At 37.0% G+C, this 18,035-nt stretch overlaps 2 protein-coding genes across 6 annotated transcripts in view; one reads left to right on the top strand and one right to left on the bottom strand.

The window, feature by feature from the left end:
• Window positions 1-4,706: 4,706 nt before the first annotated feature.
• Window positions 4,707-6,612, bottom strand: LOC131436631 (dnaJ protein homolog 1-like). The gene is made up of 2 exons (XM_058605460.1): window positions 6,477-6,612; window positions 4,707-6,415 (listed from the first exon to the last, which is right to left on the bottom strand). The coding sequence occupies exon 2, from the start codon at window positions 6,395-6,397 to the stop codon at window positions 5,333-5,335; it is 1,065 nt and encodes a 354-aa protein (XP_058461443.1). The 5' UTR covers window positions 6,398-6,415; window positions 6,477-6,612; the 3' UTR covers window positions 4,707-5,332.
• A 6,507-nt stretch (window positions 6,613-13,119) lies between these two features.
• The window catches only part of LOC131438798 (inositol 1,4,5-trisphosphate receptor), a 111,795-nt gene continuing 106,879 nt past the window's right edge, over window positions 13,120-18,035 (top strand). For all 5 annotated transcript variants that reach the window (XM_058609082.1, XM_058609078.1, XM_058609081.1 and 2 more), the window contains exon 1: window positions 13,120-13,455. The gene's annotated coding sequence lies outside the window, so the exon portion shown is untranslated. The remainder of the gene's footprint in view (window positions 13,456-18,035) is intronic.

Genomic DNA, 18,035 nt, shown 5'->3' with positions numbered 1-18,035 from the left:
CATAATCAGGCGAGAGAGACGTCGCTTCCGATTTTTATCTGCATGCACAATATTACACCGGAAACGAGCATAGATTCGTTTTCCAACCCCGAACAAAAGGTCAGAATTTTTCTAACCCGAAAGAATAACCTTATGTCGTTTTCGCTTGAGAAAACTGAAACTGACCCAGGGTAGTTTCATGAAACAAACAAACACCCCGAAACTGTGTTGAATTCGCACTTAGCAACGGGGGTCTGAGCAAACCTGATATAAAAACCAGGTTCGAAACTGACTCGATTTTCAGTTCAACAACGTTAAAACTAGGTGCGAAACTAACTTCAAACAAACGGTTTGAACGCAGTTAGGGTGGAAACTGGGTTAGGTTTGGTATCAAGCGAAAACGACATTAAGGTTGATGCCTCTACAAACGAAACAAAAACAAAGTGCTCGATGTCACGCTATCGGGATGACGTCGGTAATGCCTTTTTTGATATCTTTTCACTCTTTTGCGCTAGCAATACATAATGTTAGCGTAAAGCTTTTTCAGGTTGACGCGGTTGATGCGCATGGAGCATAATTCTTCGACGATGGCCCGATTGCAGCGCGTCGATCAGTCCAACATTCGGGTCGACGAAATTCACCCACATTATCAGTTCGGAATGAATTCCGAATCAAATCCCAGTATATGAAAAACAGGAAAAATTGTATAATGCCGTTCGAAATCTGAATCAATGCGGACTGCAGTGCAACAATCGATTCCAAATGAATTTCGCCTCTATCCGATTTGTTCGGAAATCTATCGGGATTGATTGAAAAAACAACCGGGGAAACAACTTGATATATTGGTCAAGTTTCACATACCCTCTTTGAAATTAGGTATTTTACAGTCACTGCTAACCTCAATCGGATGAACACATTTTGACAGTTCAGCAGTACTGTTTGTAAACAGAAATTTCTTTTGTTTGTTTATTGACAAATTGGATCAGACCATTTACGGTCCGTATCGCCTGAATAAATTTTTAAAACATTTGTTCACGATTGAATACTGTTTGTTTTTGATATTTATTAAATAAAAGTGACTATTTGCAAAGTGTAAAGATGATTGTTTTAGATGTGCTTTTCGATTTTTGTTTAAGCTTGTTTGTAAACAGTACTGCTGAACTGTCAAGGATGAATACTTGTTCATTTGTGTCGTCACGATAAAAAACCTGATTGTAGATATCACACGTGTAGCTTTTGTTCACTCGTCGAATGGACATGCAACTTTGTAATTCTACGGAAAATCGTATATTCGTTTCGTGTTTCGTGGAATCAGACTGACATCCGGGTTATGATTGTCGTAACATCTGACTATGCTAACAAAGACATCATGTTATCAAGATATCCAGCTCTCACATTTCACGAATAAATGTCTATTTAATAGTACTATTGTTTTACATGTCGTGTAAATTTAATTATTTTTATCCGTGTGTTTACATAATATATAGTCAGCAGTTGGTAGATGGCAGTTCAATTTGAATTACTTTAAGCACTGATGAGCCGAAGGCGAAACGAGAAGAAATAGAACTTCTACGCCTACTTAGCGGTTCAAGTTGAACTGCTTAAGTTTGCACTAAGCAGTTCAATACGAACTGCTCTGCACTGACGAGTCTAAGACGAAACGAAAAGAATACTTTATGAAGACGTTTATTGTAAAAACAAACCTCTTTTTAATCCACCTAGTGGTGTGATAATGCCTTTCTCTAGTCATTCAAACAGTATTATTAAAACTTTTTTTTTTGTTGGGATAGTTTCTGACACAAATTTGGACTGATTTTCAACACAAATTTTTATGATTGTTCCGGTTAGTTCAGAAAAAAACATAACTCAACGCTTACGTCGCGCAACAGTTCATTTGAACTTGATATTTAGTTACTTTCTGAAAAAAGTGCAGACAGAAAAACACGTTCTATCGGTTACGTAACTTATACCATTGCATTTCCGGAACCGGAAGTGACGGCTAATTGATCTTTGAACTTGATTCACAATCTAAAAGTAGCCTCAGAAATGACTTTTGATCATAGCTCCGGAGACCCTTAGTATTATATACCATTCGACTCAGCTCAACGAGATCGGAGAGTGTCCGTATGTGTACATTTTTAAAGATTTTCCTATTCGGAGATGGCTGAAACAATTTTAACAAACTTGGTCTTGTTTCAAAGTTACCATTGGATTGTGAATCAAGTTCGAAGATCAATTGACTGTCACTTTCGGTTCCGGAGATAAACTGGTATGTGACGTAACCGATAAAACGCGTTTTTTCATTCCGCATAATTTCCTCGGAGATGGTTGGTCCAGTTTCTACAAGCTTAAGCTAATTGGCTACTAAAGTTAAGCTATTAAAGTGAAGCAAAGTCTTGGCATTAAATTCCTTTTTGTAGGAATTGATCTTTCTATTTCAATAGACGTCGCAGCCGATTCTTAAACGTTCAGAATCATAGTACTACGATCCTATGGACACTAAGAATCCTTCCAGATCGAGGTTTGAACACACGACAACTGACTTGTAAAACCAGCACCCTATGCGCTGAACGTCCACCCGGGCAGACGATTCGGTTTCCGAATTCGACCAATTTAGTGATAATGGCTTTCATATGAGCATAATATCGTAGAGTCGGATTAGACTTCTCTGAAAAAATTGATCGGATGGAAACAACGCAGTTTTACGGTTACATCATTTTTACGATTATATCTCCACAACCGGAAATGTTCGTTGTCATTAAACTCACACAGAGACCTCATAGTAGCTTTTAAACGAGCTTAAATTTGTCATAATTGGCTCAGGTTTTCCGGGGAATCCGATGGGATGAAAAAGAACGATTTGGCAGTTACGTCACCTGAACGATTATAACTCTGAAACCGGAAGTGTTCACCATTTTCTCTTCGAACGTACAAATAACTTGACCTCATAATAACTTTTTGACGAGCATTATTTTGTAGAAATTGATTCAGTTATATCGAAGGAAAGACAAAATGTAAAATCTGGATCATAAAAATATTATTGGTCGAATTAATATTGATCAATTAATATTATTGTGACACGACCTCTCTTACAACAATCTGTCAAAACATTCAGAATCGCCTCGGTATAACTTATCACCCGTGGAATTTGACATTCTATTCCAGCAGCAGAGATGCCAGGTAAAAATTTCAAAAGTCTGCAAACAGGGTCTGTAAATCTGAAAAAAAATCTGCAGTCAGCAAGTATGTCTTGCTGGCAGCAATTTCTCTATAAAGTATGACACGCAAAACTGACTTGGCGAGCAAAAAAAAAAAAAGGTCGCGGAAATTTCAAAAGACTGTAAATATAGACGAAAGTCTGCCAGATTTTCAAAAGGCTGTAGAAGTCTGCGAGAATTTCAAAAGTCTGCAAAAGTCTGCACAACCAAAAATGTCTGCAGCACTATACCCCAAATCTGCAGATTTACAGACAAATCTGCAGACCTGGCATCTCTGTCCAGCAGACTTCGCAGCCGATCCTTAGCTTGTACATAAACATATGCTATAAACTGGCCCTGTCAGCTTGGAGCGAAATCAATCTTCAATTCAGCAGCGCCATCGCATGGGATCATATTCAACATATCATGTATAAGTGTGCAATGCTGCGCACGAATTTGACATTTCTCTCCCAAGTACGAGATTCGATGCGGACTCGCCTGAGGGCGCTATGCTCGGGAAAAAGGATGTTGCCAATGATTTGTTCGGGAAATGTGAGAGCTGGATATCTTGGTAATATGATGGCTATAAACCATTGTGCAACAATACTACAAATAACATTGATTCCAATATTTTCAACAGTAATGCGAACAGCAGAAACAATGAAAATGTGTCCTGTGAACCAACCACCCTTCAACCTTTACTGGATAATTTCAAAAAACGCCTATCACTGAGAAATCGATATCACGATATCCAGCTAAATCAATTGGTTCTTATCAATTATCCGGGTGTAAGAACAAAATGTTTGTAATGCAAATTCCGCGTATAGCTTTGAAGCGTGTCCTGCTCAAATCATGGTACAGCACGGTACTAACTGAGGGTAATGTAACTAACTAGGGTAAATGCACCTAGCTTTGAGTAGACCAGGTAACAATAAGGATTTACAGGTTTGTAAATCCTTGTTCACATATCTATCAATGTGGCGCGGCCACATAAGCGAATCCAAAATGTGGCGGCATTCCAAAGCCTGTATGACGACGCCGGTTGAGTAGGATGTCCATTGTCAGAAGCGACTGGCTGTCGCTAGCAATTCGATTTCATTGCGAGGACAAGACAACTTTGGTAGCAATTATTTGGTAGTAAATGCATCAAAGAAAACGGCATTAAGTAGGCGACCAAATAACGGATATCACTCTATTCTGAATAACGACGTATTGATTTTTCGATCGAATCCTAGCTACCTTTAATTTTGCTAGCGTTATTAAGAATACAAGTGCAATACGATCGTAAAATTGATACGACGTTATTCAGAATAATAGGACGAATCTTGTAGCTTCATGAGCCTTGTAAAATAAAAAAAAATCACAACGAAAAACATTGTTTTTAAATTCACTAGAGTCCACACACAGTACGACAATTCTGTGACAAATTCAAACAAACGAATTGTTCGAAATACAAAACCCAGGAAAATGGAAATGTGATACGATTCATAAGACTCAAATTATTTAGGTATCTTTTTTTTTTTTTTTCATTTGTTGATTATACATGTACTAAAACGTACAAAATTGTTCTATTAACTAAACCAACTTGCTCAAATATTTACAGCGAACAATTGAAATTATAACGTTCTAGCAAACCATATCCATTTTTCGAATTACTTCAAAATCAACGATTATGTTCTTCCACACATGATAATCGACTTCGTTTTTTTAGTAAGTAGCAGATAAATGCGTTCTCTTCTTACCAAGACTAATCAACGCAATTCATCATCACAATCATTCTGTTTCAGGATCACTATCCTAATTAATCAAATAGATTTAGCTAAAACTTAAAAGAAAAACTAATAACATTTTCTTTTTCCTTCTTGTGTACAGAAAATTTTTCACACTTTCACATCATAATAAAGCTATTTACAGTTTCACATCTCTCGTTATCGATTTTTCGAACCACCACTGGTTCAGCACATGAAATACACTAAGCATATTTACAGGGAATCATCAGCAACTCTCCATCGCTCTCTCTCACTCTCGCGATGCTGTCGTAATCAAAACACATTGGTAACGGTCAGAGAGGAAAGGAACGTTCGAGAGAGATTTCATCACGCGCCTTGCCCGCGACGTATTTTCCGTCACTCTAGAACATTCTTATTTCTCCCAACTTAGGAATTTCCATCCATTGGTAGCAAATCTGATAGGATATCTTTAGCGTTTTGATTCAGCTGGCTGGGGAACTGGATGTCAAACGCCAACAGCAGATCACCTTTTCGCGATGGTTCCTTTGGAAACGGCAATCCTCGTCCCTGCAGTCTTTTCACGGTGGTTGGCTTCACAATTTCTCCCACGGTGGATATCGACAATTGTTCACCGCTGAGGGTAGGTACTTTGACCACGGTTCCACATAGTGACTGGCGTAGGGTGATTTTGGCCGTGTACCTTATATCGCTGCCCTCCCGTTTGAAGTGCGGATGGGGTTTGTCTCGAATGATGAACACAATATCGGCAGGAATTTTGCCAGGAACTTGGTCACCTTCTTTCGGAAAAGTAATTTTCGTTCCAGCTTTCCAACCGGGTTTCACGTTAATATTCAGAATCTTTTCCTCCTTCCGAGCTGTTCCGTCCTGTCGCATAACCATTTTTGAAATTTTCATTTTCTTTTGGCATCCATGGTTTACGTCCTCCAGCGTTACGTACAAATCATGCTCTATTAATGGATCTTGCATCTTATGTTTTCTGTTGGGCGAACCATTAACATTGAACGACTGTGATCTGGATGCTCCTGGGAAACCTGGTCCCATGCCACCACGGCCACCAAATCCGAACGGATCATTCATATCCCCACCAATCTCATGATAGAACATATTGGAACCAACGCCATCATTACCGAAAAACACTCCGAACGGATCACTCGTTCCGAAGAATTGAGCAAACGTTGCCCTCGGGTCGCCGTGGAACTGATACGAGAATGAACCATTGGTATCATTGTTGCCACCTCCACCGACTCCACCTCTTAAACCGTCCTCTCCGTACTGATCGAAAATGTCGCGCTTCTTTTTGTCCGATAGTACTTCATAGGCTTCGGCTACTTCCTTGAATCTTTCCTCGGCCTGAGGGCTTTTGTTTTTGTCCGGATGATATTTCAGGGCCAATTTACGATAGGCCTTCTTGATCTCATCATCCGAGGCCCCTCTGGACACTCCCAAAATCTTGTAATAATCTTTTCCCATTTTTTTCGATCGCACCTTCTAGAAGAAAACCAAAAACGTCAGCAACGCAAATAGCTGCTTATCACTTGCACTTTTCAACCTTTTGTAAACTTGCTTCTTGAATTTCTACTCGACGACTGAAGGCGAGCTAATTCAGACAAACCACTTTTATTTAAAAGTCAAAACTTCCAGATCAACATTCGAGAAGTTTCTGGAAGCAAATTACTCTAGAAAACAGTGCACAAAATTCATCTAACGGTCAGCACAATCATTTCACTGAAACAGTGTGCGTGAGAAAATCGTCATAGGAACATTAGATGTGGAATGAAATAATATGAAACGACGTATAGTAGAATGATAGTATTGGAAATCGTAACCAGTTTCACCTGAATTGTAACCCTTCGTCTTTTGCTGGTTTTGACATTTGAATGTCAAAATAGTAAATTTATTATTCAATCTAGTACTTCGAGGTAAGCACAGTACACACTACCAGCGCTGCCAACTATACCGATTTCTCGGTATTTATACCGATTACTGGACTCGATACAGGTAGAGTGACTATAATCAGAGTGGCGACAGCTGTTCGTTTGGAATGACAGCTCCCAGTTCCAAACGAGCAAACGACCTGTCAATTCAATGTAAAGCTAATGGAATGTTTTGAATTGTTGCCAAAATTACGGATGAGATGTCGTCACTCTGGTTATAGGCACTCTAGATACAGGAATACAGATATGCTCTCTCAAAATACCGATATTTCAATTTTCATACAGATAAATACCGATTTTCAGTTTTTGTGTTGGATTCCATAGGGGTAAATCAGGTCGAGCGACCTTTTTTTTATTTTGGTCGCAAAATCAGTTTCCGCACTAAATCGATGTTTGATTTTTCGAGAAAGATATTGTACAGATAGATTTTTCCGCCAAATACAGTTTTTTGGAAAAAACAGTTGACAGCACTGCACACTACGAAAAAAAATTATTTACGCATTAGAGAGAGGGGCTTATCAATTTGTTTCTGAATAAAGAAAGATATTTCGATTTATTTTTGGAATAACGACCAAAAAGCCTCCCGACAACAACTTTTTGAAAAAGGATTCCGAAGGATTCTGTGCTTGTTGTGAGTAAGTCATAACAGTTCGTTTGCGTTTTTTTCTTTCCGCTGGTGTTAAAATGAATGTGAATGTTGACAGGTGGTTTATTGGCTGTTTTCTAAGAAAACGTGCTAAATATACTTCGCGTCACCAAGAAAATTGAAAATACTGCACAGTTCACATCCAATCGATCTGCACAGTATTTAAGTATGCTGAATCGAAAATGTGATCACAAATGCTACTGCTCTGAACTGACCGAAATCTGACGTCTATAAACGTTCTACTCGTTGTCAAATTCATAAATCGGCTAACCAGTTATACTGATATTCAAGAAAGCTCCATGGAAAAATGATTTTTTTCGTGGATTTTTAAAAACTGTGTCAAAAGTTCAGCTTTGAAATCAAGCGTATCGGTTTTATAATTTTATAGTTTAAACTTATAAAATCGATACACTGAAGAAGGATGTAAATAACATTCCAAAATACTTATCTGTATTATAACGTTTGATACACTTTTGTGAAAATAGTGACTGTGAAATAGTGACTTTGTGAGAGTGTAATGATGTGACATAGTGGAATTAAACGGTACAACAACAGTACTATTAGTGAAAATAAAGTTATAATGATTTTATAATGACCAAATAGAGAGCAGCGAAAAAATCTTGTCAAGTTACAATAAAATGTATTGTAACCAATAGATTTAATTGTGAATAAATTGTTTATAATGTAAAATCAATGGTTTATTTTTTTACGGGCCTATAGGCTTAGCCGAAATATTATATTATTAAATTTTTTCGAGGCTTGGCTCCAAAATCGTAATACGAGTTGTCTTATCTTGTCTTAGTTCAAATCCATAAGTTTTCGATTGTATTGCTATCTTTGAAGAATTTTTTGCTATGGCACTATGGGGATAACTTTTTTGGTTATCCCCGGATGAGAAAAGTTGATCAACTTTATCAACAATAAAACTGGTACGGCCCATTTAAACAAACGAAGTTGTATTTTTATACGAACCAGATCCTAGATAAGACACAGATAACAGATATACATGCTCACATATGAACTGTGTGTAAAATTTGCTCAATCAGCGTGGCGAACACTTGCAGATGTCACCACGATCGACACAAGGAGCCACCACGATTTGGGTGCCGCTTTAACTGAGCCACAATTTTGGGTGCAACATTCACTTCACGCTAGATTTTTGTTTTGCTGTTGGTTAAAATGACAAGTTTATTTTTGTTTTATTACGAACGAATTCTCGTGTGATTTATGCAACCCGTGGACAACTTGATAGCTCCCATACATCGAGAATATAAGTAAAAGTTTTGGTTATCTGGCGTCCACAATGGCGTCGTAAATAGAGTAACATTTGGAAATAACGTGTCTGTTTTTCGATAATCTGCGGTTTAAATTTTTATATTTAAATAAGTAAAACAAATTTTGCTAGCATTTCTTGACATTTATGAAATAATTATTATGATAAGTTACTATGGTTTAGTATAAGTATAATTTTTTCTTTTCATCAATAGAAGGTTTAAAAGTAGTTCATCACATATCAATGAACAATGAACGTGAAATAAGGTAACAGTTCGGCTGAAAAGTTCGTATCGTTTAATAGAAACACACATTTTTTGCCAAACTTCGTTTTTATTATTCAACATAATTGCCATCAGAGGCGATACAGCAATTATAGCGATCTTCCAACTTTTCGATACCATTTTTGTAGTACGATTTGTCCTTTGCCTCAAAATAGGCCTCAGTTTCAGCGATTACCTCCTCATTGCTTCCAAATTTTTTACCAGCGAGCATTCTCTTGAGGTCTGAGAACAGGAAAAAGTCACTGGGGGCCAAATCTGGAGAATACGGTGGATGAGGGAGCAATTCGAAGCCCAATTCGTTCAATTTCAGCATGGTTTTCATCGACTTGTGACACGGTGCATTGTCTTGATGAAACAAAACTTTTTTCTTCTTCAAATGAAGCCGTTTTTTGAAATTTCGTCCTTCAAACGCTCTAATAACGCCATATAATAGTCACTGTTGATGGTTTTTCCCTTTTCAAGGTAGTCGATGAAAATTATACCATGCGAATCCCAAAATACAGACGCCGTAACCTTACCGGCCGATTTTTGAGTCTTTCCACGCTTTGGGTTCGATTCATCGCGTGCAGTCCACTCAGCTGACTGTCGATTGGACTCCGGAGTGAAGTGATGGAGCCATGTTTCGTCCATTGTTATATATCGACGAAAAAAATCGGTTTTATTTCGATATAACAGCTCCAAACACTGCTCAGAATCATCAATTCGTTGTTGTTTTTGATCGATTGTGAGCTCACGCGGCACCCATTTTGCACAAAGCTTTCTCATATCCAAATATTCGTGAATAATATGTCCAACACGTTCCTTCGATATCTTTAGGGTGTCAGCTATCTCGATCAACTTCTCTTTACGGTCATTGAAAATCATTTTGTGGATTTTTTTCACGTTTTCATCGGTAACAGCCTCTTTTGGACGTCCACTGCGTTCATCGTCTTCGGTGCTCATATGACCAGTACGAAATTTTGCAAACCACTTACGAATGGTTGCTTCGCCCGGTGCAGAGTCTGGATAACACTCATCAAGCCATTTTTTGGTATCGGCGGCACTTTTTTTCATCAAAAAGTAGTGTTTCATCAACACACGAAATTCCTTTTTTTTCCATTTTTTTCACAATAACAAAAGTAGCTTCACTCAAAATGCAATATCTCACAAACTAATAATCAGACAGCTGTCAAATTTATACACGTATCTTTTGAAGGTTGGTACTAACTGAAAATGATATGGATTTAATTCTAGTGGCGCCCTCTCATAGAAACGATACGAACTTTTCAGCCGATCTGTTATTCTACTGAATCTCGAAGAACAATGGTTCCCTTGTCTTGATCCGAGTCGTTAGAAGATCATCCAATGATAACAAATACTCCTACAAATGGCTACTATTTCCTTGCGTTTTCATTGATACGCGACTAAATACGTTTGGTACTCTTTAGTCACACACCACATTTCAAAAAACACTTCATTTCTAATTCTATAAATTACTATAAATAGTTATCTTTTCAGAACTAAGAGAAGACGTTGGGCAGAGTGAATTAAAAGCTAGAAATATTACAAAATACGCATGTTTGGATATTTATGACGTGTGTTATTGACGAGTTTATTGCTAGGCAGCGCTGTTTGAAAATATTTTGATTTCTTGCAGGAGTTCTTGCGTGAGTCACAATATTAAAATTACGCTTCTTTTAAATATATTGCTGGACGCATACACAATGACCGTAAATAACGTAATGAAGTACTGGTTACTCTTGTAATCTTTTTGTTTCGTAATTCATTGCAGAAAAATAGAACGCTTTTGAAAGAACAAAACAGTTAGTAGATTTTTAAATTTGATTTATGTTAATATCTATCTAGAATATGATTGTTCCAAACCAATTTCCCCCTTCAACATCAACAATGATCTCTGTTTGTTGTGAATCTAAATTTTGGTCTAGCCCAACGAAAAAATTGCTGTTTCAGCTGATTTCATTGTTGAAATCAACTACCATTTTTTTGTTTATCAACAAAAGTTGAGTTGATTTTATTGGCAATATCTATGTTGGTTCAATTCTAATTTGTCTTTATGTTGATAAAAAAAATGATTCCTTTTATCTATGATCTAATTTGTATAATGATACAACAAAGTTTATTGTTAAAATGAATCGTGTCAGTTATATTTCATATAAACCAGAAACTTTTTCAACTGTGAATTAACAAAAAAAGTTTGTGTTTCAAAAAGTAATATTTCATCTGTTCATTTCTTTGTCGTGAGACATTTCAACAATCCAAGCGTAAGTATTGATAATTAATATTATTAGAAACTTTAAAATTGTACATAACACGTTTTCTTTACTACAAAAACTTTTTTTATAGGATATAGGATCTGAGCTGCAAGGGCATCGAGTCATTAGAAAATATAAGAAATAATTTACCAGGACTTTATCGTGGTTTTGAAATAATTGAAATTTTATCAATGTAATTAGAATTGCTAAACTAAAATAAATCAACAAAAAATGTATCAAAAACCACTCTCCAAATTATTTTGAAAGAAATCATTCTACTCTTAACAACAACAACCAAAAAAGGTTTTCAAGAAACAAAAATGTAGGTAGAAATAATAATCATTTTAGGTTTATATCTTATCATTTATTTCAACTTCAAAGTTTATAAATTCAAAGCACTATAAAGATTACCTTCAGCTAAAGTTAGTTCATTGTAAACTGATTTTGCAAGTTTTACTATGGAATTGTTTGTCAAGAAACTGACAGGAATGCACAAGTCAAGTATTTGTTATTTTTATCAAAATATTTATTGAAATAAACTAATTTACTGAGACAAAAAATCTAGTTTTGTAGTTTCAAGCAGCAACATTCGCTATATTAAACCAAATTTTCTTTTTGTCACTATTTCAATAAACTAAATCTTTGCGAGAAACCCAAATTTAGTTACTTGTGCAATATTTTTTTCTGCGTGTACATTAGCGCCGTCACGAATTCAGTGGAACACAAATGAAACAGGCTCATTTCTGTCAGATTGTTTATGGGTTGGATTTATGCGACATGGAAATAAAATTGTCTTTAACACTTAGGGAACTCGTGTGATAAGTGTTAAAATTGCTGTAGTTGGAATATTTCTATAACAGGCAAGAGAATTTTGTTGTCGTTCCGGAACGTAGTGGAACGTTTTGAAAGATCGCGGCGAACAGTCGAGTAGGTGCCAGTAGTGTTTCCAACGTATAGCAAATTTGAAATTTACACAGGATTTTGAAAAAAATTGTTCGAGCCTGTGCATTCTGTTATATGTGGATAAGATGAACAAATTTTTTTGTTGATATAAAGGTAGAGCAGGATTGAATCAACACAGACAATGCCAATAACACCAACTCAACTTTTATTGGCAAGTAATAAATAGTTGATTTATTTTAACAATAAAATCAACCGTAATAACTTTCAAACAGGGATTATTGTTGATGTTGAAGTGAGAAATCGGTTCCAAACAAATATATTCTAGCTTGAAATTAACAAAAATCAAACTTAAAAATCGACTAACTCTTTTGTTATTTTAAACAATCTCGTTTATACTGCATGCGAAATTATATTCGGTTCTTTCAAAAAATCTATGTAGCGCATATTTAACCATACACTTCTGACGGTCTTCAAAGTTTCAAACGCACCTTAACAGGAGTGTTGTGTATACATCAATCCATGCGAACGTGCTCCACTTTGTTTACCAAATAGTCAATTTAGAAGGGGGTTCTACAATCGTTATCATGCGAGATGATCGAATGGGATAGTAGATTTCTCATATGACGGAATGGAATGAAACCATCAAAACAAAACTCATATGACGGAATGGAATGAAACCATCAAAACAAAACGAAAACTCGTGAGAATCCACTTTTGTCTAACAAGAAAAGCTTCAAAACAAAGCATGTGAGCTTTCGTCTGTTCACCCAACACCACCCACAATTCCAATTGGACCCCCAAGCTCTGGCAAACCGTGCACACAAACACATCGGTGATTCGTCGTGTTGTTGTTCGCCAATCACCACGCCACCCATGTTACTTCGTCAGTTCTTCGCAAGTGCTCAAACGGTTCGGTCGTGGTTGTACGCAGAGTTTCGGTTCCCGGTGAAGTATTTCGCACAAAGTTGTTCCTCGGTTAGCTGACGGTAGCGGGGTACAACCGGGGAGAGGTGTTTGTTGCTTTTTGTTCAACTTCTGCTGCCTTTGCCTGGTACTTTGCTTTTCAATCGAACACACACGTAAATGTGCTTCAGCCAGAGCAGCACACGCCGAAGCGACAGAAGAAGCTTTTCTGTGTGAGGTGAGGTTCTTTCGGAAGTGCCTAGAAGCTGGAATAAATTTGATAGTGATTAGTGCCCAGTTGGCATCTACTTGGTGGAATTGAATATGGAATATGGTAAAATAGTGCGGTTTATGATGCGTGTCAGAAGGTTGTGTGAAAGGCAACTTGGCTGAGGCGATTTTTCCCAGAGGAAAAAGGCGAAACATGAACGCCCAAATCGGTGTCAGGCTGCTTAGTAGAGTGGCAGAAGAGAAGATACCTTTTTGGTGCCTCGAGATTGCGTGTGTAGGTGATAGTGAGTGACGGTGTAGCAGCGACGGGATCGAAAGAAGAAAATGAAACCAGCTGAGCTGTGATCTGTTGCGGTTTCAATGTTTTTAGGCTTCCATCTTTCAGCACAGCCACTGTCAAATTACCCTGAAATGTCGACCCTTTTGCGATCATGCGGCGTTACCAGTTCCGAATCCGGTTTGCTTTCGATTTACCTGCACACGATGCCGTTAATGGCTGATTAATTGAATACACCGAAAAAGCCCCATACGTAGAAACTATCCGACGGTTTGCCTGTGCTAACACGAACCGATTCCTACTTCGATAGTGAATTTCATTTGCTAGCTCGTATTTGTCTAGGCATGGAGCTAATTACTGGATTTGGAATTTCTCAAGGTCAACTTGCAATCAATTACTTCTAGCATTGATTTTGGCAGGCAGTATCATTTGGCCAAGTTTAATCATTAGGGCATAAACAAGTTTCGTATGTGTCACGTTTGCATATTGGCACTAGAAACAGAAAAGGTCACTGCTTTCGCTCGAACTTGTAATTGGACCTCAAGGCTGAAGACTAAAACAAACGGTTTAGAGTTTTATTTACATTGTTCTTCAATGCTGTTCACAAAAGTATTTTATAGAATAGTGACTTTTAAAGATAACAAATATTACAATCAGTTTAAATAGTTCAAAACACTTGGTAATTGATTATTCTAGTGATTTCCGCGTTAGTTTATTCATTATCATCTTAGCAAATGGCTTTGTTTTATTATTGACATTGTCATTGTCTAAAAATTTCGTTAGATAAAATAAAGTGTGATGAGGTGTTTAAAATTATCAGCATTGAAATACTCGTCACAATTAGGAGGAAAGTTACAAAAATTGTACAGAAAAATCGCTCAATGCGATCACTTGAACTTTTGACGGTGGTGTTTGTATTATTTCAAATAGTAAATATTTAAATATTTCTATCAACAAAACGTCAGTCTATATTTAAACTATGCTAATAATTGAGCTCTGCTAACAATGAAAAATGATTTTATGAGGACACGCTGATCACAAAAAATGCATATTTTAATCCTCCTACGAAATGATGCCTTTCTCATATTTTCATAAATATCACTAGTATATTCTCCGAAAAACAATTGGTCAAAACTTCAATAAAAACTACTAAGTTTATTTGGAAATGAACAAACATAACCTGTTCAATTTGTAAACAGTTATAAGTTAAATTTAGAAGAATTTTTCCATTCTAAACGACGGTTGGCAACGTTTAACACACTTCACCGTGTAGCTCCGGAAGTCGAATCCGCAATAAATTCAATAGCAACTAATAAGACCATAGAACTTTACATTTCAGTCTCGGTTTGGCTGTCTCTGACAAAATGAAGTGAGTTCCGCTTTCGTTTTGACGTCTTACTTTACTATGAGTCGCCTTCTCAAAACATACCCTCTAGGAAAGTGATAAGTTTTTGATTGTGAATATCTCTAGTTGTATTTAACGTATCAACATATTTTTTTACATGCCATCGGAAATAGTGTGACATAACCACAAATAATGAAAAATTTAAATGTTTTGAAATATCAGGTGTACAACTTTGCTTCTGCCGTTTTTTCCAAAATTAAAGCGAAAAAGTGCTTACAGATGTATTATTCAAAGTATTGTCTGTCGCTAGCGACAACTTTCTCCCATCTTTCCGGAAATTTTCGGATCCCGGCTCGAAAAAAGGAGTCCTTTTTGACGCTATCCATGAAGCAATCAATTTTTCCAACTCTTCGAAGGATTGAAAATGTTGACCTGTCAGGCCGTGTGCCATCGAACGGAATAGGTGGAAGTCAGAAGGGGCGACATCTGGGGGATACGGCGGGTGGGGCAAAACTTTCAGCGTTTCCAGGTACTTTTTGACCACTTTTGCGACGTGAGGCCGAGCATTGTCGTGTTGGAGAATGACTTTGTCATGTCGCTCTTGATATGGTGGCCGCTTTTCTTCTAGCGCGCGACTAAGGCGCATTTACTACCTTCAACGAAGTAAAGGGTGATTTTTTAAGAGCTTGAGAACTTTTTTAAACAATAAAACGCATAAAATTTGCAAAATCTCATCGGTTCTTTATTTTAAACGTTAGATTGGTACATGACATTTACTTTTTGAAGATAATTTCATTTAAATGTTGACCGCGGCTGCGTCTTAGGTGGTCCATTCGGAAAATCCGCTTTTTTATCGACAAATTTTGTTCAGCGATGAGGCTCATTTCTGGCTTCATGGAACTCTAAATGTCGCTCTAAATTACGATTTGCATCTTAAAAAACACTGTATCTTGTAGCTCCGGAACCGGGAGTCGGATCCTGATTAATTTCAGTAGCAATCTATGGGACCATAAAACCATTCAATTGTGCCAAAGTTGGCGTTATGCCATCTGTAAGAAGAACCGTTTTGGTGTTTTTTAACAACTATTTTCGGTATTTGCGGAGGGGCTGGGGTCCACTAGAAGATTGATAGTACCTATTATCTTTCTCCTGACAGTACCAGCCTAGATGCCGTGTGGAATCCGGCGGACAAAATGAACCAAGAATAAATCCACTGGGTTCCTGCTTCCATGTCGTAAAAGGCGACAATTGCAGGAGTTCCTTTTTCCTTCCAGTTATTAGATATTTTCAACGTTTCACTTCTGATTACTCTATTTTACTAAATTAGGTCTTCAATCAACAATTTGCGACTAGCTTTGGATGGAAGTTTTATTTGATACGTTTTCGTTACAACATTCCCCAGTTGTAGTTAGCCTTCCATTTCCAAACATTGTATTCATTATGAACAAATAACACATTTTTGTCGAATACGACTTACTTTACTATGGGGCGCCTTTTCAAAATTGGCCATATGGAAGAATGGGCAGAACTTAATCGTGAATATCTCGAATTGTATTAATGGCAGCAACATAATTCTTTCACTATTTCATCAAAAATATGATCAGGAACTTAGGATAATATTTTGAACAGTGTGAGATAACCACAAACAACTCAAAAATTAAATTTTCTCAACGCGGAAAGCTCTTTACTTTCGCTTGGGGGTTTCGCGCAAGGACGACGATTTTGAGGTAGTCAGACAGATATCTTCAACTGAACATTATAAAAGGGAAACCGTGGTCGAAAATCGATCATCATTCCGTGTTTTGTTTTCAACGAGTACACAGTTAAAACTTTGATCCATACGAGTGAATTGGAGAAGATGTCGCTTAAGGGCTGAGGACAGTACTGTAAAGTGGTAGTTTTTTTTTGCTATTTTCCCGTTTCAAATTATGTTTTCTTGGATACGGTGCAGAATATAGAAAAACCCACCAGACAATGTCTTCGAAATTTAGTTGAGAATATTCTGTGAAATTTTCAGAATGATTCATTGAGTTGAGAATATTCTGTGAAATTTTCAGAATGATTGCATTAACGCTAGTGTTGCATTTTTTCTTACTGAAGAGCTGCTGAATATATTGTCTTTAAAGGCTTGTATCATAAATCTACCGTGACAAAGTCTAGAGAATTTAGTTTAGATGCGATTAGTACATAAAAACATATAAAGCTTGCTTCATTTAGAATTGGAACAAAGTTTTGCTCATATTGTGGCGCTCCTGGTGGACGGATTTGGAAGTTCTTGGGGCCCACGTGTCGGGAATTTTGTCAGCTTTACGTATGATTTTTGACATTCCGCAAATCGACTGTACTTTGTAAACAATCAACATGGAAGCCGAAAGAAGGGAAAAAATTGTGCACAGTTTTTTGAAAAATCCATTGTGGTCTGCATCTAGACTAGCTAAACAGCTGAAATTGCCCATAAATACCGTATGGCGCATTATCAAACGGTATGAGGAAACATTGGCGACGACATTTTTCAATCACTTGTAGTTTGTAGTTGAACTTTCTGCTGAATAAAATGAACTGATGCTGATATAAAATGCATAGCACCGACTTAGAAGCCATCAATGAAAGGTTCCTTCCAGAACCACCATTATTTTATCATAAAGAACTATACTGGTTATTCCGTAATATTTAATTTTTAATGTAACTAATCTGTACCGTACGTTTCAAATTCTAGTAGTGAAAAAGAGGAAAGCTTGCACAATTCACACAATCGATCAACTAATTGATATTCGAAAGTATAAAGAAAGAGTGTCAGTTTTATTCGTATTCACGACATCCAGTTATGTCTCTGATATTACAAACCCATACTTTTTTTTCTGCAGGGTGGCTTCTACAATTGAACACTTCAAAGCACTGGCACAACGAAATCTTGCTCCTAGGAAGACCATAATCTGCTTTAGGACGACAAATACTCAATGCGATCATGTCTCTAATTTCATCTATTTTTGAGTGTTCAATTTCTTTATTTGTTAAATCCAATGATCCATTTTCCTCTAGTTGTTCATATTCAATTGCCTGT

This window comes from Malaya genurostris, chromosome 3 (assembly GCF_030247185.1).
Source record: "Malaya genurostris strain Urasoe2022 chromosome 3, Malgen_1.1, whole genome shotgun sequence".
NCBI classification, from domain to species: Eukaryota; Metazoa; Arthropoda; class Insecta; order Diptera; family Culicidae; genus Malaya; species Malaya genurostris.
This window is presented reverse-complemented; position numbering and strand designations above follow the sequence as displayed.

Excerpts from the sequence above, each read along its gene's own strand:
- LOC131436631 (XM_058605460.1), bottom strand. The coding sequence starts at position 6,397 with ATGGGAAAAGATTATTACAAGATTTTGGGAGTGTCCAGAGGGGCCTCG.